The following is a 23902-nucleotide window of genomic DNA, read 5'->3' as shown; positions in this document are numbered from 1 at the left end:
TTTGGTGACAGAGGAACTAATCTTGAAAGTAGGATATCACTGACACCACAACATTCAGGTATATCATGTAATATTTTACCTCTAAGCAAAATGGTCATTAAAATTTAACTACACTGAAGTATAAATAGATAAAAATTTTGCTCTAAGTGGTAATCAGTAAGGTGTAGATAAGAGCAGCAATGTACTTTACTTTAAAAGGAAGATTAATATAACATTCTTATAAGGGGAAAACTATTATGTTTGCAAGAAAGACATTAAAATCATAAATTCAAAATTATTTTGTTAGCTTTGTAATCAAAATTTTAAAACATAAATTAAAAATGACACTTCCATGGGTGATTACCAAGAAATGGGGAGACAGCCCTTATATACATGTCAGTAAGAATTTATGGGATCAATGTTTTATCTGTGGGACCAATGTTTTATCTAGACATTCAGATTGTGGATGGTTTGATTGATGGTGATGAAATATGGATGGGCTGCTCGCCTACCCACACTGCTTCATTGTGGTGAAAATGTATTATGCGTCACACAATGTCTCACTGACTACTAAATGACACTATTGGCTTGAGATTTGAGGGCTCCATTGGGATGTTCTCTGTGTTAATTCCTGGCTCTCAGATTCATCAGCTCTGAGTGTACTGTTGCTATGGCAGAGCACTGTTTATATGTCTTGTCAAGCTCTTTGGGCTCTGACTAGCTATTGTAACATGGGTAAGATTGGTTGAAGCCTTGTGGTTACACATAAGTTGTTGCCTGCCCAAAGCAGGGTGTATACGCGGACAAGGAAAAAAAATTCCCGGATTTCTCCCGTATTTCCTGGTTAAAAATACACTTTCTCCCGTGTGAAAACATACTGCTCCCTGTTAACTGACAGTATATTTTCTCTCGGAACTGTATAACTTATAAGTCCTTTGAATGATTATGGTTTTATACATGGGTGTAGAATTTCCCGGCACTTTAGAAAACTAAACACAGAAAAAAACGTGTTTTGGAAAGATCTTTGATGTGCAGCTTCAAATTTTTGTATTATGAAAGTATAAATTCGAATTCCACCAAACACCACATGTTACTTTCTGAAGCATTGAAATTGAGATTGCGATGCGCTTTTGTAAGCCAGTCATAGCTCATGTCACGTGATCTCGCCAGCCAATCACAGCGGGTATTCAGAGCTTAGGACATGTGATGTAGTCAACCAATAGCAACATCACTGTTAAGTAGCGCGAACACATAACAAGAAAAAGTTAACGGTTTAAATTAATATACATTGTGTTGCTACACGAAATGCAAAGCTTTCACATATAATATTGGTCTATAAGATTAATACACTGCAAGAGAATCTAAGCTTTCACATACAATGTTGGTCTTTTATGCGCGTATTACAGTTAAAGATATATCACACAAAGGTGCCAGTAAAATTTTTAATAACGAGATAAATGTCTGATCTTCTGGGCTCAAAATTCATCTAAATGGCTCATCATCAAAGAGTTGATTTTTAAGTGAGAGTCAAACGCTCTGTGATTTAAGAAATTCATCATACATTATCACACATAGTTCTGATGTAACTGCCAGAATGGTACTTTGATGGTAACGCTTTTCAAACCACTATTCAGGATATTTTCCTGCAACCTGTTAGAAATAGATTTGTTTCTGCAATTGCCAGAGAGCACCAGATGACAGGCATCACCATGCTTGCACAGCTACAATGTCATAGGGAGCCCGTATGTTCATATGTGTAAAACATTAAAAGATCTTACATTATGTCATAAAAGAAACAAGACATCAGAGGATACTCCAAGAGGATCAGAATTTTGTGACCAATACTAAAACATGCACATTTAAAGTGCACAATCGTATGTCCAGATTCCCAGTGAAGTAGGCCATGACCTGATATTAAGCTTTTCAATGTGGTCTTTGGAATGTACCAGTACTGTGTTATCTCATGTTTTGTTCTTTATTATGGCATAATGCCAAACGTGCTAGAAGTTGAAAATGTGCACTTGAAATGCAGTGAACAGTGTGCAGAATTAAACACTTTGTTTCAAATATATTGTCTGCCTCAGCGGAAAAGATCAATAAAAGAAATTTTTTTTGGCAAACCGACAAAAATAACTTCATTGTTCTGCAAGGCAATTAATGCTTAGCTGTCAGAAAGGTGGAAATAAAATAAAATCTGCAACTAATAACACATTTTAGCCTTCCATAATTATGTTAATGTATTTTAATTCACTTGATACCTCCTGGTCACAGAAATCTGTTTTGTTTTCATTTGACGTGAGAGCAGTAAACGAAGAGGAAACAGCAAAATCACTATACGTAAACACGGGTCACAAGGAGACAACCCACTTCCCCACTCTAACTCAGACTGCTCTGCACATCAGTCCCAGATCTCTAATATTTCCGAACCGGGGCAATATTTCGCCATTCCCTCAAGCATTCAAGATAGGACGTCAAAAATTAAAAAAAAAATCGAATTTTCAAAAATATGTTCATTTTGTAGCACACATCTCTCTGAAGAGTCTGATGCATAAAACATATGTGTTTGAGGAAATGTAAGACATGTTATTTGGTCTAAGTGTGACAAAGTGCAGTGCCTCATCTCCTCACACAGCATTCTTCTATCGCACATCACTGTACTTCACTCTGTGGAATTGAAACGGGTATATTTTGTAATGGATGCCATTAAACCATATTCAGGACAGTGGAAATTAAAATGTCCTGTGGTGCCTCTCCTGCTTATAGTCAGCCGGTTTGACATTCTGTCCCTTTACTCTTCAGAAAATTTGCACTCTCTGTTCCATATCAGCTAACAACTTGCTGCTTTGTGTGACATAATATTAAATATAGGATACATAAACCCAGTAAAGACATGATACAAGCAAGACAATACACATTTCTTCAGTCCTTAGCTCCTAGAATTTTTTTCTCTATAATCTTGGTACAGCTTTACATGGCGTCCTTTCCTTTCTGCGAAAGAATCTATTACCTCATCAAACGTTTCGCTACATGAAAAGCCGAAATGTCATTGTCTAATACTGAAAAAGCTGTTAATACATATAGGACCCAAGACTAGTGTGGTTTCCCGATATGATTACGTCTATTTTGTCACTGTCTGCTAGATAAAACAAAATAGGCCTTTCTAATACTGCAACAATTGTAATACACACAACATAAATGAGACTGTTTTGGCACAAACAGTCTTTTTTGTAATGACAGAATATAATTCACAAAATACCAATATCAAATGCCTATTAGGCCTACTACAAGCAAAAAGCTTTACGTTACAAAATAGTTTCACACTTCATTCATACATCTCCAGTTTCTCAAGCATGAGATCCAAAAGTAGTAGTACGAAATTTTTATACAAACTTGGAATCGTCATATTGTTCCATAATTTGTGTGATGTCCCTGTTTCTTCTCCTTCCTCATTCTAACAAACAGTCTTGTTATCACGAATTCTGTAACTATTCCTGCCAATGTCAAAGCTTATTCGCAGGTTAACTTCACTAACTCTGCCAGAATCACCAGTTTAGTTATCCTGCGATTATTCTCCAGTTTGGGCATTGTTGCATGTTCGTACAATGCATTTTCTGCGCTTCTTCCAGAATACAATTTAAAGCGGCTGCTAGCTGGGGATTGTACAACTGTCCTTTACTAGAATAGCGATCTGTCCAAAAATTTTCTGTCAAAATTTCATTTTCTTGGATACACCGAGAAGGTAATACATAACCTTTCTTACCTGTTATTCGTTTATTTCCACTCCTGTAGTCTGAATCTATGGATTTCGCTAGTAATTATAACAATGCTCACCATTCGCAAACCCAGTCAACCACACAATCAGACAGTGGATGGCATTCATCCGTTCGGCCTTCCTCTGCCCAGCTTGTATAGCCCCTTTTGTCTGTAGGAAAGTTTGCTTCTACATGCGACGAGGATTCCCCTGACAGAAACATCATGTACACTATGCATGCATTCATAAATCAACTTAGAATGTGTTCAAAAATGTTCAAAAACCGACAGGGATGCGTTTAAAAGTCATAATATGAATAAGCAATAGACTAACGTGCGCTGGATGCTAGTCGCTTTGTGAAATAAGGTTTTTCTTCCCTCAAGAATATGAATTTGCCCCCCCCCCCCCCCTTCCAAGATTTGGGCCTGCTGCGCATGGATGAATCTGGCAGCTTGGGCGCTCCAGAAAAATTTTTCCCAGTAGCATCTAGTTGCTTGCTGCGACTGCTTACACAGCCAACAGCCACATTTCTGTAGCCAGAAGCGGGAGAAAGTACTACTCAACTGCGCATGCACATGATCCCGCTCGTAACTGCTAAAACGAATCTAATGTAAAAAGTTGTGATGTCACGCTCATTGGAGGCAATTTTTTGTTACGAAGCATTGCACAGTCTTCCTAAAGCCTTTGACACATTTTGCTGTTGGCAGATGCTTGTATCAGTACTGTTTTATTGCTGTATATGGCACATTTCCCCTGCAATTTAAGTTTTATTTTTGTTTTTTCTCTCATTCATGTTTTATTATTGCAGTATTGGGACACAGTAATATCCTTTGTCAAAGTATTGGTTCTTACCAATCAAAATTACAAAAAATTATCTGTAAACCAAAACAATGAAAAATTGCCAGAATTCTAAAAAATTCCCAGGTTTTTCCCGGTTTTCTCCTGGATGAAAAAATTCCCGGGTTTTTCCTGGATCTCCCAGTTGTCCCGGGTCATATACACCCTGCGAAAGTGAAAGAATAGGAAGTAGTGGAATGAGGGAACTTGTGTAATAAGTCACAAGCATGTGCAGCAACTTTACCATTCACACTTTTCTATCTGTAATTTGGCTAAACAGAAAATAACATTGACTTTAGAAACCTAACTGTTTCCACTGCTTTTTATTTAGGTACAGAAAATTACAGGACTCTAAGATTTGAAGATAAAACAGTGCAGTTGGTAGATGAGTTCTAAAATGTCAAGTGGGGTATACTGAATTAGGGTTATGAGAAGAGTAATTCACGAACAAGGAATGTCAAACACAAATAACAAGGCTTGATTTCAAAATAAACATGTGCACCATGAAAATCATTCAAGTCTATGTACTAAATACTTGACGTTCATGTATGTGTGTGTGTGTGTGTGTGTGTGTGTGTGTGTCTAAAACGTTAAAAATTTTAAGGCATGTGAGACATGTAGTCAGGCAGATTGATGGTCGATAAACTGGGAGAGTTTTTTGATGTTGCAATGTGTAACAGATGAGTGAGATAATGACCTAATGAAAGGTGTGTGGATCACATTACAAGCCATGAAGGAGAATAACAAGGATGCATTCAGCTGAATACCATTATGCACAGAAATGTAATGAATGTCAAATGGTTTATGACAATTATTTCAAAATAAAGTTTTGTGAGTGCTAGTCATTTAAGCCAAAATTATAAACACAGTATTTGACATGCAATAGATTATTATTTAAATGAAACTTACTTAAGAAATCAAACATACTTAGTAGGGTACAAACATCACCTTTTCTTCCTTGCTTTCTCCTTCTCCAGCAGCTACTTGCACCTGCATTGACATAAGTGTTTCAAACATACTTCTTGTCTCAGAAATGAGAGATGTGATATCTGCATTTGAGTGCTGACCAAATGCCTCTGGTTGGTCGACATTTGGAAGTAGTGCTATATAATCTTGGTAGGACTGGAGAGAGCCATCTCGTGGTATTACATAGGTTGGCAGGGAAGAAAGCCTATGATGCAATAATCAGAAATTAATTTATTAATTAATCTGTAAAACTATTGCTCGCTATTTAAGCTATTAAGTTCTCAAAATTATCACACAGAATTATATTTATGCCATACAATGCAGGGTATATTCACTAAGTCCTCCTGTGTCACAACATTGACCTAGCTTTGGTGGAGTGTCTTACATGCCTAAATGATGCAGATGTGTAACCCTATTGGAGGGGTATTTATGGACAGGCCAGTCCTACATATTGTTCCTGATGCAGGACAGCAACCTTTTCAGTTGTTACAAAAGCAGCAGTCTGGACAATAGACTGATTTGGCCCTGTAATATTAGCCAACAGCAGATGGCTGAATGTAAGGGTGAAGCAAAGCCATTGTATTTCCTGGGGGCACATAAGTTGTTGCCTGGCAAAAGTGAAAGAATAGTTTAATGGTGGTGACATCCTCCTGGGTAAAATATTCCACAAGTAAAATAATCCTTCTGTGGGATACCTAAGCAGGGCCTACATAGGATGATGTAGTCATCAGAGGAAAATAGAGTTCTACAGGATGAAGCATGGAATATTAAGTCCTTAATCAATTAGGAAAATTAAGGAAATTGACAATGGAAATGGATAAGTTGAAGTTGTACACAGGAGCAATTAGTGATGTGCAATGATATGAAGAACAGGATTTCTGTTGCAGTGAATACAGGTTTATAAACACCAAATCAAATAAATATAATTCAGGAGTATTCTAATAATGACAAAAGGGGTTGAAATGCAGATAAGCAATTACAAAGAGAATATGGAATGAATCATCATAGCCAATATAGACACAACCTGTGAGCCTCCACACCTGGTTTTAGATAATGCATGGTTTAAACAGATACTTTTTGATAGGCAATTCCTTCTACTCTATAGATGAATATTTTAACATGGACTGTTAGAGGAGCTTGCATAAAAATGTCTGTTAGATTTCAGTTTTGACAGCACTTGGACACAACAGATAAGATTAGGTATTTTATGTATGATAAATTTATTAAAAGTGCATAACAGTGTTTCATTCTGACAGTGTATTAATTCTGTAAATATCAGCAGTTCCAGTTTTCTGTGATGTATTCACCTATTTTGACAATATCCTGATAAATGATCAGGGTGGTAAGAATTATATTCAAATATTTTATGTTTTTTTATGCTATGCTTTCTAACATGTTCCACACCCACGAGAATCATCTCATTTTTGGGTCTATGGAATTAAAACTGAATCTGATCTAATCTACTAGTACAGGTATACATGCAAACTAAAACAGGAGAGGGTGAAGAAATTGAAAGTAAAATAAGATAACAGAAATTATTCATGGTATTAAGAGAGATGAAATTTCATTGCGATGAGGTCTGGAATTTGGTAGTTGGGAAAGGAAGAGAAGGAGAAGTAGTAGGAGAATGCAGACTGAGAGGAAGCGAATTAAAGTAGCCACCTGGTAGAATTTTGTGCAGAAAACAATTTAATTATCACGAACACACGGTTTAAGATCCTTGAAAGGAGACTGTACAGTCCGTTCAACACCTGAAAACACCAAAAGCTTTCAGGTGGATTATATAATGGTAAGACAGATATTTAGAAACATGGTTTTAAACTGCAAAGCATGTTGATGAGTAAATATGGACTCTAACCATAACTGTTCGATATGAAATGCAGATGAAAGCTGAAGAAACTTCAGAAAGTTATGAACTTAGCGAGAGGGAATCTAAAGAAGATGAAAGAAGTAGAGGCTGTCTGCAGTTTCAAACTGAACATTAAGCAACTGACAGAAATGGGTAACAGAAATACAACAAAGAGAATTAGTAGCTTTGCAAAATGAAATATTGAATGCAGCAGAGGAACAACTGGCAACAAGATAAAGTCAATAGGAATTCTTGAATAACTCACAAGATATTAAATGTAAAATAAGGGAAAGGCAACCACTCACCTATGGCAGACTGACATGTGGAGCACAGAAACACATAACAGACAACAGAAGTACCATTAACTTTCAAGTACTTGTTCTTTTTCTGGTAATACTACAGACATTCACACATAACCACACAGACACCCAAACACACACTCCCATTCCCACAGCAAGACTGATTACTGATACTTGATTATTACTGAAAGCAGTTGCCTGAACTGATGGAGGTGGGGAGGGAATAGGAAAGGTCATAAGGAGGAGGCAGTGGGAAAGAGGCAGGTCCTGGGATACCACCTGGAATATCTCCCCTGACTTGGAGTTCTGGATGACTTTTCTGTAAACCTCTCCACTTCCTAAACTTCACCAGCCCTTCTTCTTCATCCCTCTTCTTTCCCCTTCAGCCCCTCTGCTGGAAGGACAGAAGGAGCCAATGGCTCTGAAAGCTTGTACATTTTATTAATTTTTATGTGTTTCCTCCCACTGCTGCTGAGTGAGTAGATTTCTTGTCTATGAAATTACATTACATTTTCAGAAACTGATTATTTTCATTGAGATAATGCACAAAGACTACTGAATTTTGATAAGTATTATTGTTTCTTTTAATTACTACTTGTAACATTAAGACCCAAATGTATGGCATTTGCAAAAGTCATCATAGTGATGACTCCACACAAAACAATGTAAAGAAATAAAATAAAATCAAAACAGAATAGTTTCACGTATTGGTGAAAGAAAAAACTGGAATAAAATGTTCTGATGACTGCTTCTTTACATACCTGTATAAATCATTGGTAAGAACATCCTCATTAAAATATCTGTTAATGTAGGTAGTTAGCAGACGACGATCCCAGTCGTCAGTCACATGACCACCGTAATTAACTCCAGCAATGAGATACTTTAGTGCATCCCAAGGAGTCTCCGGATACTCATCCAGGTATATTTGTAACAGATTTTCAGAAACCTAATTTAAAAAAATAAAACTAGCAGTTTTCATTCATTTATGCATGTATAATTATTCTTATAAGCAATTAAAGCCTGAAATACATTAATTAGCAAAGAAAAAGTATATTTCTGACAATTTTCCACTCTAAATGCGGTGTTTCCTGCAATGAATAGCAGTAAAAGGTCAACTAGCACTACTAATAAATACACATAGAAAGTTATACATGTTTTCCACGAAAACAACTTTTTTCTTTCATTTCCTGGTGTGTGGAAGATGTTCAAAATTTCCTCTCTCCATTATCTGGGAAATAGGCTTGTATGCCATTATTAAAGATTCTACAAAGATTTCCTTGGATTGTGGTCTAAGTTGCTGCAGCAGTTGCTCTACCTGATTTGTGTGAGACCAGGCACAGTATCACCACCTCTGATATTGCTGAATCCAGCTCCAACATGGGGAAGGGGAGTTATAAGGCTCAACATTATTGCTCTCGAAGCCCAGCCAGTATTTACAGGATGCCCAGATCATTGCTGGCAACAGCAATAATCATGGTGAAATGCTATGCCATTGTCTGACTGATGGCTCTGATGTTGATAGAATCTTCTGAGTCATTAGGATGCGTCATATTAATAATATAAGGAAAAAATAGATTGCTATTTGCTGTAAATATAACACGTTAAGTTGCAGACAGGCACAATTAGAAGAAACTTACACATTAGATTTTGGCCACAGCCTGCATCAGAAAAAGAAAGAGAAACACACATGCATTCATTCATATAAGCAAGCAAACCTCACGCACATATGACTGTCACCTCTGGCAGCTTTTACCAGAATACATTCTGGTGCAAGCTGCCAGAGACAATGGTCATGTGTGTGTGAAGTGTGCTTGCTTATATGAATGAATGTGTGTGTGTTTCTCTTTCTATTTCTTTTTCTGATGAAGGTTATGGCCAAAAGCTAATGTGTAAGTGTCTTTTCATTGTGCCAGTTGCAACTTAACATCTCATCTTTATGGTAAGTAGTAATGTATCTTTTCCTTGCACTGTTGGTGTTTCAACTTGGAGTTTCCAAAGTATGTGTCACACTCCTTTTCAGACTTCTTTAATGGTTGACAATTCAGTCAATCTGGTGGTATGTTTGCGATTACAGTCTTTCTCGGCATATTCCACTGATGAATTCTTCTTGGGTTATCAGCCGAGTGGTGATGTCGTCTTGTCGCAACGTTTCGATGAGTTTTGTACCCGTCATCTTCTGGTGAAGTGTTGGGATGCTGTGTTCTGCATATCTATATAGTTCCTTGGCCATTGTATGCTTCTGTACGCCAGCCAATCACGTTCCTCCAGAAGGGGGTACTGCATCGGTGGTGGTGGGGGAGACCGCGGCACGGCCTGGTGTCAAGACCCAGTGGTTATCCAATCTGTCTGCAGACGCCGCTGCCTTCAGAATGGAGCATTCCTGACGTATTTTGTCAATTGCGGGATTCCAAGCTGCACTGAGCTGAAAACCACTATCCCTGTTTACTAAATTGTTGTGCAGATGTATCTTCACTCCCTCTTTGAAGATCGAGTCCCAGAAACTGTTGGCGCTGCACAGCTTCTTCGTTTTTATGAATTCGAAGGTGTGTCCCTCGATAATTCTATGTTCTGCTATCACGGACTTGTTTGTCTGTCCTAATCATATGTTCCTGATGTGTTCAGTACTGTGCTGGGAGATAAATTGTTGTGTCTGCCCAACATATTCCATCCCACATTTGCACTCAATGCTGTAAATGCCTGGTGTCTGCAACACCAGCTGGCCTTTGGTTGAGCCAAGTAAATCTTTGACTTTTTTTGGTGTGTGAAAGATGGTTGTTATTTCGTGCTTCTTTAATATTCTTGCAATCTTGGCTGTCAGCGGTCCAGCAAATGGCAGAAATGCCACACGTTTTGCTTCGTCTTCTTCTGGCTTCTCCTCCTGCCTCTTGTCTGCACGCAAGGTGCATCTTATTTGTGTCTCGGTGTAGCCGTTCTTTTGGAAGGTTTCCCACAGATGTGCTAACTCACGAGACAAACTCCTGCTGTCACAGATTGACCTGGCTCTTTGTACTAAGGTGTTCAGTATTGAGTTACGTTGTGCTGGATGGTGGCAACTTCGAGCTAGTCAGTTTTGATGTCACTTCTCTTTTCACCTGGGTGTTGCTGGATGATTCCTTAGCTCTAGTCGAAGATCACTTCGATGAGAACACACTCACACTCCTTTGTCTCATGTTAACCACAACGTACTTCAAAAGTGGTGGGAAATTCTATGAACAAACAGATGGTGTTGCCACGGGTTCCCCCCTTGCCCCAGGTATTGGCTACTTGTACAAGGAGCACTTTGAAGATGTGGCACTGAACACCACCCGCCATAAACCAAAGGTGTTCTACAGATACGTAGACAACACTTTTGTAGTGTGGCCCCATGGCAATGAAAAACTACAGGAGTTCCTACTCCATCTCAATGGCATACATGACAGAATCAAATTCACTATGGAGGTAGAAGAGAATGGCTGCCTTCCCTTCTTGGATATTTTGATCAAGAAAAATCCAGATGATACATTGGTACACTCGGTCTACAGGAAGAAGACGCACATGGACTTATATCTCAATGCTCGGAGCTGCCACCATCCAGCATAATGTAACTCAGTACTGACACCTTAGCACAAAGAGCCAGGTCGATCTGTGACAGTGAGAGTTTGCCACATGAGTTAGCACATCTGCAGGAAACCTTCCAAAAGAATGACTACACCAAAACACAAATAAGACACGAGTTGCATGCAGACAAGGCAGGAGGAGAAAACAGAAGAAGAAGAAGAAAAAACGTGTGGCATTTCTGCCGTTTGCTGGACCGCCGACAGCCAAGATTGCAAGAATATTAAAGAAGCACGAAATAACAACCATCTTTCAAGCACCAAAAAAAGTCAAAGATATACTTCGCTCAGCCTGGGGTTGCAGACACCAAGCGTTTACAGTATTGAGTACGAATGTGGGATGGAATATGTTGGGCACACACAACAATTTATCTCCCAGCACAGTACCGAACACATCAGGAACGTATGATTAGGACAGACAAACAAGTCCGCGGTAGCAGAACATAGAATTATCAAGGGACACATCTTCGAATTTGAAAAAACAAAGAAGCAGTGCAGCGCCAACTGTTTCTGAGACTTGATCTTCAAGAAGGCAGTGAAGATATGTCTGCACAACAATTTAGTCAACAGGGATAGCGGTTTTCAGCTCAGTGCAGCTTGGAATCCAACAATTGACAAAATACATCAGGAATGCTCCGATCTGAAGGCAGTGGCGTCCGCGGACTGATTGGATAGCCACCGGGTCTCAACACCAGGCCACGCCGAGGACTACCCCACTACCACCGATGCAGTACCCCCTTCCGGAGGAACGTCATCGGCTGGCCTACAGAAGCCGACAATGGCCAAGCAACTATATAGATATGCAGCATCCTGACACTTTGCCAGAAGATAATGGGTACGAAACTCATCCAAACATTGTGACAAGACGACACCACCACTCAGCTGATAACCCAAGAAGAATTCCTGAGTGGTTGTATGTTATTCCAGATTCCACTGGTGTCCCTAGATGTCCAAACACTGCTGAAAGACGATGTCATGTTCACTGATAAAAGACAATGTTCCCACACATTTATTTGGAGAAGTGGAGTTACTGGGTAACAATATTCAGGCTGCTATTGCTGGGCCATTGTACTTGAGTAAATATTGAGATGGGGAGTCCAAAATAAATAAATATCATAGTTGTTGTGCCTCCTCATTCATTTCTTAGTAGTTGTTTTCAGTCCTCCCTTGCTGTGGTTTGGTGTTTACTTCGGCAATAGTGGTTAGCCATGGAGACAGAAGACTGTAGCTATCACCTCTATTGAAATTTTACTCACTCTTTGATATTTTGACTGCTTCATGGACTTTCCTTCTATAAATATTACTTTCTCCAGTTGGCATGCGTATGTTCTTAAAATTCATACCTGCTCTCATTCTTCTTGGGACTTTGCTACTGCTAAATTTGTATTTTGTCTTAAAGGTGTAATTTATTTTGTTTATTGTCTAGCTAGAGAGAGAGAAAAATAGATCCAGGAAACAGAACATTACATGGATTACACAAAAAAAACTGTTACTTAATTAGTATTTATTCTACATCACTGTGTAATAATTACATAAAAGTTACAGGTGTTAGTAATATACACAGTTAACTGTTAACACCAATTAAATTTATATGACTTCCTTGTCTTTTGTCACTGTAAATGATGACTTGTTCCACATCCCAATGATGGAATCTATTAAATACAGTGAATGAATGAATGAAGAATGAATGAATGAACTGTCACTAGCATCACAATGAACAATAGTTTGCAAATTAATACTTATAAACTACATTTCATGGCTTTTGAACAAACATGCCCAAATTATTATCTTTTTTGTAACCACAGGTACAAAATGCTTTACGAAGTATCTCAAGCAGAAGTGTAACACCTATCTTATGACTAGTTACTAAATCATAGCTTCTTACCTCAAAATCAGAGTCATTAAAACTATAGACAACATTCCAACCTAGTTGTTGAAACTTTTTCCTTTCCAACAAAATTGAATGGAAAAAACAGAGAGAAAAGAGCAGTCGACGATACTTTGTTTGATTCTTGCAAATAGAAAACTGTGTAGGGGTAATGAGCTGATAAAGTCGTTTCAAGTTTGCCTTCAGCCCCTAAAAAAAAAAAAAAAGACAGCCACAGTGAGTAATAGGAAGTTTCACTTCAATAAATGAAGTGTTATCCATTATTAGAACATTAATCAAAGTAACAGACAATAATAGAGTGAAAAAATCAGTAACGAAGTTCCAACCAAAATAAATTAGCTAAATATAAAATTCATTTAAGGAAAGCAATAACAAAAATTAATTGAAATTCAACAGTTATGAGCGCAGGAAGAACTGAAACAGATTAAGGAAACTGCAGTTTTAGTAATAATAATAGAAAGTTTTGGTTATGAGAGCTATAGTGTACGAAAATATTAGGAGGTTGAAAAAGAAAGTAAATAACTGCCTGACTTGCTTACATTAATTAGAAATCAAAAGTCAGATCATCTGCAGTGGCTGTCCAAGCACATGTACATAAATGTTGAACCTCTAACTGCAAACTTCCTGACAGATTACAACTACGTGGGGCGTAGGTTCTAGTCTCGGTGAAGCACACACTTTTAATCTTCCAGGAAGTTTCAAAACATTGCCCACTCTATTGCAGAGTAGAAATTCCTTCTGTGACTGGAAAGTCCAGAATGGAATACAAACAAAGGTGTAAAGTTACCCGCCCACCATACAGTGGAAGAAAGAGATATGAACTAAACTGAATCCAACAAACTAACAAAAGCACACAAGTGCATGCACCTACACTGTCCCAGCATTGCAGCAATGTGTCTGTATGTATGTTTTTGTTAGTCTAATAAAGGGAAGGCAGGACACTGTCTGGAAGATTAGCTACAAGTTCAGTCTTGTTAAAGTGCCTGTTTAGAAATCAGTACCTCAACTGTACAGGGAGTGATTGAACCTACTACTTCTATTGTTTAAATGTTGAAAGTCAATTAAAAGAAAATCAGAGAGTAAGTTGAAGATGAATGGTCCCACAAATGGGAGCACCCAGCTTTAATAGAACATTAAATTTTTTTCCTTCTTTGTTTAAACATTAAATAACATGCATTATAACCATTTATAAACCTCATTTCTGTAAGACATGTTGTTGTTGTGGTCTTCACTCTTATACTGATTTGATGCAGCACTCCACACTAGTGTATTCTGTGCACATCTTTTCATCATTGCATAGCTATTGTAAACTACATATATTTTAACTTGCGAACTGCATTCATCCCTTGATCACCTTCTACGATTTTTAATCCCCACTCTCCCTCCATTACCAAACTGACAGTTCCTTGATTCCCGTTCATATCAACCAATCCCTCTTTTAGTCAGTTGTGCCATACCCCAATTTAATGCAGTACCTCCTCTTAGTTTTCAGTTAACCCAGCTGATTTTCAAAATTCTTCTGTAGCACCATATTTCAAAAGCTTGTATTCTCTTCTTGTCTGAACCATCCACTTTTCACTCCTGTACAATGTTAAATTCCAGACAAATTTATTCAGAAAAGACTTGTGTTGACATTCAATGTTAACAAATATCTCTTTAGAAACATTTTCTTGTAATTACCAGTTTGCACTTTATATCTCCTCTAATTCAGTTACCTTCATCTATCTATTTATTTATTTACTAACATTTCCTTCCATGAAGTCAGAATAGTGATAGCTTTGGCAAATGTTAGAAATAATAATATGGCAATAATTATATTTACAAAACATGTTACATACAACAGTTGTTGCATCTGATATATATTTTATACATTTACAGCTTTACAGCTAATATGCTGCTGGTTCGTATCACAAGCAATGCCTTATATAATTCACTGTGTTGGAATTAATTTTCTATCAGAAAATATTTGAATTTTGTGTTAAAACAAATCCCCTTACATGTTATTAGACAGTTTGTTAAGCCAAATCAAATTGTTGATGTATGGGCTTTCATTTTTAGTTTTTTTCTTTTCAGAAAGTGCTTATATTTGGTCTGGTGTTGCGATCACGTACACTACTGCACTTGATACCTTAAGTTGTTCGACTCATGCAAACAGTAAGTAATTACAATATTTATAAAGATTATACTATCAAGTATTTGTGCTGTAAAAATACTTTATGACATGGGACTATATGGCTTGCCCTGTGTATAAGTCTCACTGCTTGTTTCTGCAATAGCAATATTCTCTTTAAGTGGACATCAACAGCACAGCCCCATAATTCAATCCCATAATTAAGAAAGGGGTAAATTGTTCATAGCATCAATTTTTAATGTTTGGCTATGAACTAACTTTGCAAGCTGGCTATGGAGATACTAACTACTGACTTTTCCACCTAATTGTTTGTCCACTGCAGATTTTCATCAGTGTACACACCAAGAAATTTACAGCTGCCAGTGTCTATTGCTGAGATGTTACATTATTTACAGCAGTGGGATGAGAAGTGTCTGGTTTGGAAGCCAATAATCTAGACTTTGTGACATTCAACCTGAGGCCCTGATTGTTTAAATATTTTGTTAATTCTGTTACCCCACTAGAGTCTACCTCATTAATTCCCTACCCTAGAATAAGACTGAGGTGTCATCTGCATAGGATATAATAAGAGAGTTAATGCCTTGTACAATGTTGTGAATATATATATCTGAAAGGAAAGCAACCAAGGATTTGGTGCACAGGTACACCTAGTATTACTGTTTCATCGATAAGCTGAACATTTGTAATTTTTTCAGCTAATGCATATGACAGTTTAGTGCACTACTTATGGTTCAACAGATATGTTGCTATAAAATGCACAAAGGGCTCCCCGATACCATATGGCTTCAGTATTTTTAGAATAAACCTATGGGTTACTGTGTCATAAGTTTTTGTCAAGTCTAAAATATAGCTTCAGCTTGCATCCTCTGGTTCAACAACCAGTATTCCTCATAGAGTTATTGTGCAACTCCTGTGGTCTTACTTTGCCCTTTTCTAAAGCCATGCTTAGAATCTACAAGCTGTTTGTATTTTGTGAAAAGGCACTAAGCTGGGAGAGAATAATGCTTTCGAATATTTTGGTAGATGTAGTTATTAGTGATATGAGGGGCACTCATTAAGTAATGCAACACTTTTTTCTGAAAGCAGGTTGGTTTCATTCAGGATTCCAATAAACAGTGTTATTCCCCATCTTTTGGCTACAAAACCCTGTTTTTCAACATAATCTCCATTCACCGTGACGGCCTTATGCCACTTTTTTGGGACAGCCTGTAAGCCTGCACGGTACCACTCTACTGGTCGATGTCAGAGCCAACATCTTGCTGCATCAATAACCTCCCCAACATACATATACTGCTTCCCACATAGTGCATTCTTCATCGGGCCAAAAAGATGGAAGTTGGAAGGTACAAGATCTGGGCTGTAGGGCGGATGAGGAAGAACAGCCCAGTTCAAAATGATGAACCCATGTTTCATCACCTGTGACAATGTTCGCCAAAAAATTTGTTGTGATCCTCCTCGTAATGCACAAGCAGTTCTGGACAGATGGTCCTTTATTGGTCTTTATGGTCTTACGTTAAGTAATAAGGAAACCAGTAGGCATGCAACATTGAGTTGCTCAACTGGTGAATGAGTGTGGCAGCACTACCAGCAGAGATGTTCAGTCGAGCTGTGAGGTGTTTGACTGTGATCCATCAGTCACCTCGAATGAGAGTATCCACATGTTGCAACATTATCGGAGTCACAGCTGTGTGCAGCCATCTGGCATGTTGGAGATCAGTCAGGTTTCCGTGTTCTTGTTGTGATAGTGACAGCCCCCGTGCAATGACTCACCGTGCTTTTGTTCACTGCCAGGTCTCGGTAGACATTCTGCAAGTACTTATGAATATCTACAACATTCTGATTCTCTACCAAGAAAAATTAAATGACAGCTCCTTGCTTGGAATGTGCCTCTGTTACAGATGCCATTTTGAAGGCTATATATAGCACCGCCATCTATCAGAACTTCATGAAAACATAGGTGCTGAAGCTTGAATACTTCACAACATCCCAAAAACAATTCTGCTTTTTTCAATCAATATCTGCAGAGAAAAAAAAGTGTTGCATTACTTACTGAATGCTCCTCGTGTTTGTCTATAGTTAGAGATATCTTTCCTAATTCCCTTTTTATACATTGGTTTCACAACACTCATTTTTAGAACAGCTGGATAAATGTTTTTTCTAATGCTGCAGTTAATCACACAGGTAAGAGGTTTTGAGATTTCTTTTCAGCACACTGTAAACAGCTTATTATTGTGTGTGCTTCCTGCTCATTCACCCCCATCAACTCAAACTCAGTACATTGAGTGAGATGACATAGGGTCTCAACTGTACATCTATAATATGGATTGGTTGGTCAATAGCAGAACTCATCTGTTACTTTTAGTGTCTCATTTACTAGTCTATTTCTCTCAGTATCACTGGATTTCATTTGGTTACATTCCATTACCCTTGTGTCACTTCTAATAAGGTTCAGCTTATAACTTCTTTTCAAGACACTATCCATTTCATTCAACAGCTCTTCCAAGTTTGACGCAATTACGATTCTCAAAGCTCTTATTTCTTCTCCCCAAACTTCAATTCTCTTTCTAAATTTCTCTTTGGTTTCCTTCCAGCTTGCTCGATGTACAGACTGAATAACTTCGGGGATAGGCTCCGAGCTCTCTCATTCCTTACTCAACTATGTCTTCTCTTTCATGGTCTTCAAATCTTATAAATACAGTTTGGTTTCTGCATAAGTTTTAAATAACCTTTCACTCTCTACATTTTATTGCTGCTTCCTTCAAAACTTCAAAGAGTGTAGTTCAATCAACATTGGCAAAAGCTTTGTCTAGATCTACAAGTACTGTTAAAATAGGTCTGTCTTTCTTGAACCTACATTCCAGGATAATTCATAGGGTCAGTATTGATTTGTGTGTTCCTAGATGTCTCCAGAATCCAAACTGATTTTCCACAAGGTTTCTGTCAATTTTTCCATTCTTTTGTAAATAATTCTTTGTCAATATTTGTCAGCCATGACTGATGAAAGTGATGGTTTGATAGTATTCTCACCTGTTAGCACCAGCCTGCTTCAGAATTAGAAATATTATATTTTTCTTGAAGTCTGAGGGTATTTCACCAACTGTGCCTATCTTGCACACCAGATGGGATAATTTTGTCATGGTTTGCTCTCCCAGATTAGAAAGAATGTCATCTACCCCAAGGGCCATGATTCCACTTAGATCTTTCAGTACTCTGTCCAGTTCTCATAATTTCATATATCCTGCCTCATCTTCATTTACTTCCTCTTCTGGTTCTACAACATTATCTTCAACTTCATTTCATTATTTGATTCTGATTTGCCATCTACGATCTTAATTTTCATACAGCTGTTTCTATTTCTGCCAAAGGTCTTTTCAATTAGGCAGCATCTCTTTCCCCTAATAATGCATGCTTTACAGCTTTGCATTTGTCCTCTAATAATGCCTACTTTTGTTCTCTCTGTGTCAGTTTAATCTGCAGTTGATAACCAATCAATTATGGGCACGGCCTACATCTACTTATGGAAATGTTTTACAGTTTAAAACATGATTTAAAAATCCCTGTCTTACTGTTCTATAAACTATCAGAAACCTTCAAGTGTCTCTTTGTCTCTTATTACATATACACAGGTTTCTTTCACGATTCTTAAACCAAGCGTTTGCAATGATTAAATTGTGCTCTGTGCAAAATTCTAACAAGCAGCTTCCCCTTTCATTCCTTAGCAATGTTCATGGTCTCATAATGTACTTTCTTCCCTTTATTGTCCCACTACCAACTTACCACTCTTCTACTAAAATTAAACTTTCATCTTCTTTAACTATATGAATAATTTCTTTTATCTTATCACATATTGTTTTAGTTTTTTCACCATCTGCATACCTGGCAGACATATAAACCTGTACCACTGTGTTGGATGTTGGCTTCATGTCTACCTCGGCTACAATAATGTGATCCTTATGTTTGATCATAGCAGCTTACCCAATTTCCTATTTTCTTTTTCATTGTCTGATCTGCTCCTGTATTACCATTGTTTGATAATGTGTTTGTAGCCCTGCAGGTCTACTCACTTGATCAGATATCCTGTTCTCCCTCCCATCACACTTCACTAGTTTACACTGTATATAAGTTCAACTTATCCACTTCCCTGGCCACAGTAGGATAGCAGCCAATCAGCAAGGGGCTGCTGTGGAAGCAGCCACTGAGTACAGGAGCAGCCAATCAGCATGCAGGTGGACACAGCTGACTGGAGATAAACACGATGCCTCGCCAAGAGAATTACAACTTGCCGCAGTTGTACAGATTGAGATGACAGCAGTAGAGTAGCAGAAGACGAGTGTATGAGAATAAGGTAATTTCATAAAAAAAGTGGTTTTATTTTAAGTAAGATTTAATGAGTGGCCTTAACAATCAAGACAGTGTGACTGAGAACAAAGCTGTAGAGGTTAAATTGTTAATGAACAGAAGGACTTTAGTGGGACTGGTTTTGTAGACGATATTGATTATAAATCAAACATGAATGTAACTTTGAAGGATAAAAGCATCATATACATTGTATGATGATGTGAGCGAGATGGACGAAAACAGTACTGAAGTGGATGAAATCGTTAAGTTCAAGGAGGAGGAACCTAGTAGCGAAAATCAGCAAGGACAAAAGTTTATGGCAGATAGAAAAGTGGAAGTGATGTTAAGGCAAATTATGAGTAGTTTGAGTTGTTCGAGTAATATGAGTATGAAAGAAGACATTTGTAGTATAAAAAAGACATTAGTAGGATGTAAAATAGTGTGAAAAAATACATTGGTAGGGTGGAAAATAGTATGAAAGAAGACATTAATATGGTCGAAAAGAAAACTGATAGCATTAGAACTGGCATGGTAAGCTTAAAGGATGAACTGAAGAAAGAAATTAAAAAGGGGATTCAAGTAGTCAGCTCTAATCTTTCAGAATTAAATAATAAGGTTGAGGCAGTAGCTAAAGATTGTGATGAAAAGATAAAAAAAGTAGTACCTAACACTTATGAGAAATTAACATTAATGAGTAGTAAATGTGTAGAAGAGAGAAAGAAGCTTTGCGATGACTATAGTAGGAGGGTGGAGGCATCTGAAAAACAGTGTAAAGATCAAGTCAAGGCAGCCAGGAAATTTTGTTCTGAAAACAGGGTTAAACTTGAGAACCAAATCGATTAGATTAAAAATGATTCAGAAACTGAGGTAGAAATCAAGTGTGCAGTAGTGGTAGAGGAAAAACCAGTAAAAGTAAATGAAAATGTAGATTCAAAATTGACTGAAATGGAGAAAAAGATGGAAGAGGTACAAAATCTAAAGCATAGAGAAAGTGAAAGTGGGTCTGAGTCTGACAGTAGTTATAATGATGATAGCAATGATGAATCCAGTAGTGATAAGGATGAGGTATTTCAATTTATAATTGATAATGAAAGCAATGTGTTAAGTAAAGAAAGAATAAAGGAGGATAATGTTAGGCCTAATGAACAGTTAGAGTTTGAGAGTGGTAATGGGGAAGAGGACCATGCTATCTGTCATTTGACTGTGACTGATAATCAATTTGGTAAGCAGAATGAAAGTTTATCCAGGGAAAGGATTAATGAGGATTTGTTGTACAAAGAAGATCACATGGTAAGTAAAAAGGAAGTGTGGCACCCTTTAATAACAGCAAGTGTACAAGGTATAGATGTTAAGTGTTTACTGGACACTGGTAGTGACTTCAATGGCAATTCATAGGCATTTTTTGAATCTATTAAGAACACAGAGGGTATAGTAGTGATGCAAGTGTCTGGAATAAAAATTATTGGTGCTACTGGTAAGCTATCAAAGAGTGTGCTACAAGAGGTACTATTTACTCTGGAATTGGCAGGACAGGTGTTGGGGTGCAATTTCTTGCTGATTCAATATCTCAGCATTGATGTAATATTTGGGACTAATTTCTTGTTCAAATAGCAAGTAGGGGGTTCAGCATTCTGTGTTGGATTCACTTTGTAGCAATAATGCTTACCCCAGCTGTTTGTCTCATTTTTCATGTTTCCTGAGGTAGTCAAACTCTTCTCCTACCCTATCTGTAGTTTATAAGTGAAGCAGAAACATTCTGTCTTTGACTGTCACGTGATTTGGTACAGCAACATATTTAAAAAAAGGTTTCTCTAGTGTTGTATTAATAGAATCATAAGAGGATAGAAGAAAGTAAACTGGTCCCACGGTTACAGAATTTGTCAAACAAAGAGGTAAGGTAAACTGAAAATGAAAGGTGTCAGCATATGTGGAGGATAATTAACATCTGAAGTAACCAGCTCATGTGTGAAATTAGTGTGATTTGGTGCAGCAGCAGAGGCAATATGCAGTAAAAATCATCTTGAATACTAGGCCCTAATATTAATTCTGGTATAATAGAAGTTTTTGTGTTCAGTGCAATCAGTATATGGAGATAACTATCTACCTATAGAAGTGTCTCTTGGTACAGCCTTTTCTAACATTAAGGAATTACAACTTCAAACATAGTTGCCTCAATTAATATATGTGGAAAGAACAAGCAAGGTTTGTACGTATATTGCCCTTCAGGCTAGAATCCTAAGCAATTTGATGGAATACAGTGAGATAATAGTTTTCTAAGTGATAATTTTGTATGATCGGCAATGAGAGTTAAGTATGCCTTAGCACAAGGATCTGTTACAGTGGAGTGTTTTTTCTGTAAAGTCAATTTTGCAGTAGATAAGCAGGCCAGGTGTTTATTTATTAGATAATAAAATAATTAATAATGTTAGGGTCTTAATGGTTAGGGAACCTGTCTCTGCAGTAAGGACAATTTTTGAGAATGCACTCCACTAGCTAACAAGGTAAGAAAGGTAAATGAAGTAATGTGCTGACAGACATGATTAATGAACAAGATAACTGTATACAAGCAAACTTTATTGATGATCTAATTGTGAACTAGGCAACATTGGGTACTGTGTATATTGTGCAACTCATGCATCTGAGAATGAGAGCTTAGCATGTTGTGGTCTTCAGTCCTGAGACTGGTTTGATGCAGCTCTCCATGCTACTCTATACTGTGCAAGCTTCTTCATCTCCCAGTACTTACTGCAATCTACATCCTTCTGGGGCTGCTTAGTGTATTCATCTCTTGGTCTCCCTCTACGATTTCTACCCTCCACGCTGCCCTCCAATGCTAAATTTATGATCCCTTGATGCCTCAGAACATGTCCTACCAACCAGCCCCTTCTTCTTGTCAAGTTGTGCCACAAACTCCTCTTCTCCCCAATTCTATTCAATACCTCCTCATTAGTTATGTGATCTATCCATCTAATCTTCAGCATTCTTCTGTAGCACCACATTTCGAAAGCTTCTATTCTCTTCTTGTCCAAACTGGTTATCGTCCATGTTTCACTTCCATACATGGCAACACTCCATACAAATACCTTCAGAAATGACTTCCTGACACTCAAATCTATACTCGATGTTAACAAATTTCTCTTCTTCAGAAAAGCTTTCCTTTTCATTGACAGTCTACATTTTATATCCTCTCTACTTTGACCATCATCAGTTATTTTGCTCCTCAAATAGCAAAACTCCTTTACTACTTTAAGTGTCTCATTTCCTAATCTAATTCCCTCAGCATCACCAGACTTAATTAGACTACATTCCATTATCCTCATTTTGCTTTTGTTGATGTTCATCTTATATCCTCCTTTCAAGACACTGTCCATTCTGTTCAACTGCTCTTCCAAGTCCTTTGCTGTCTCTGACAGAATTACAATGTCCTCGGCGAACCTCAAAGTTTTTATTTCTTCTCCATGGATTTTAATTTCTACTCCGAATTTTTCTTTTGTTTCCTTTACTGCTTGCTCAATATAAAGATTGAATAACATTGGGGAGAGGCTACAATCCTGTCTCACTCTCTTCCCAACTACTGCTTCCCTTTCATGCCCCTCGACTCTTATAACTGACATCTGGTTTCTGTACAAATCGTAAACAGCCTTTCGTTCCCTGTATCTTACCCCTGCCACCTTTAGAATTTGAAAGAGAGTATTCCAGTCAACATTGTCAAAAGCTTTCTCTAAGTCTACAAATGCTAGAAACATAGGTTTGCCTTTCCTTAATCTTTGCTCTAAGATAAGTCATAGGGTCAGTATTGCCTCACGTTTTCCAACATTTCTACAGAATCCAAACTGATCTTCGCTGAGGTTGGCTTCTACCAGTTTTTCCATTCGTCTGTAAAGAATTCGCGTTAGTATTTTGCAGCTGTGACTTATTAAACCGGTAGTTCGGTAATTTTCACATCTGTCAACACCTGATTTCTTTGGGATTGGAATTATTATATTCTTCTTGAAGTCTGAGGATATTTCACCTGTCTTGTACATCTTGCTCACCAGATGGTACAGTTTTGTCAGGACTGGCTCTCCCAAGGCCGTCAGTAGTTCTAATGGAATGTTGTGTACTCCTGAGGCCTTGTTTCGACTCAGGTCTTTCAGTGCTCTGTCAAACTCTTCACGCAGTATCGTATCTTCCATTTCATCTTCATCTACATCCTCTTCCATTTCCATAATATTGTCCTCAAGTACATCGCCCTTGTATAGACCAGTTTCAGACAATTATGACTTACGAGT

General features: G+C 37.7%; 1 protein-coding gene across 1 annotated transcript in view; it reads right to left on the bottom strand.

Annotated features, from left to right (window-relative positions):
* Positions 1–23902, bottom strand: part of LOC124619703 (dynein axonemal heavy chain 2) — a 1014172-nt gene that overhangs the window by 36759 nt on the left and 953511 nt on the right. The window contains 3 exon segments of the mRNA XM_047146260.1: positions 5516–5738; positions 8443–8627; positions 13160–13351. Of these exon segments, the coding sequence (XP_047002216.1) occupies positions 5516–5738; positions 8443–8627; positions 13160–13351 (600 nt within the window).

The sequence above is a fragment of the Schistocerca americana genome, chromosome 6 (genome assembly GCF_021461395.2).
Source record: "Schistocerca americana isolate TAMUIC-IGC-003095 chromosome 6, iqSchAmer2.1, whole genome shotgun sequence".
Taxonomy (NCBI): domain Eukaryota; kingdom Metazoa; phylum Arthropoda; class Insecta; order Orthoptera; family Acrididae; genus Schistocerca; species Schistocerca americana.
The sequence above is the reverse complement of the archived record's forward strand: the minus strand, read 5'-3'. Positions and strand labels throughout refer to the sequence as shown.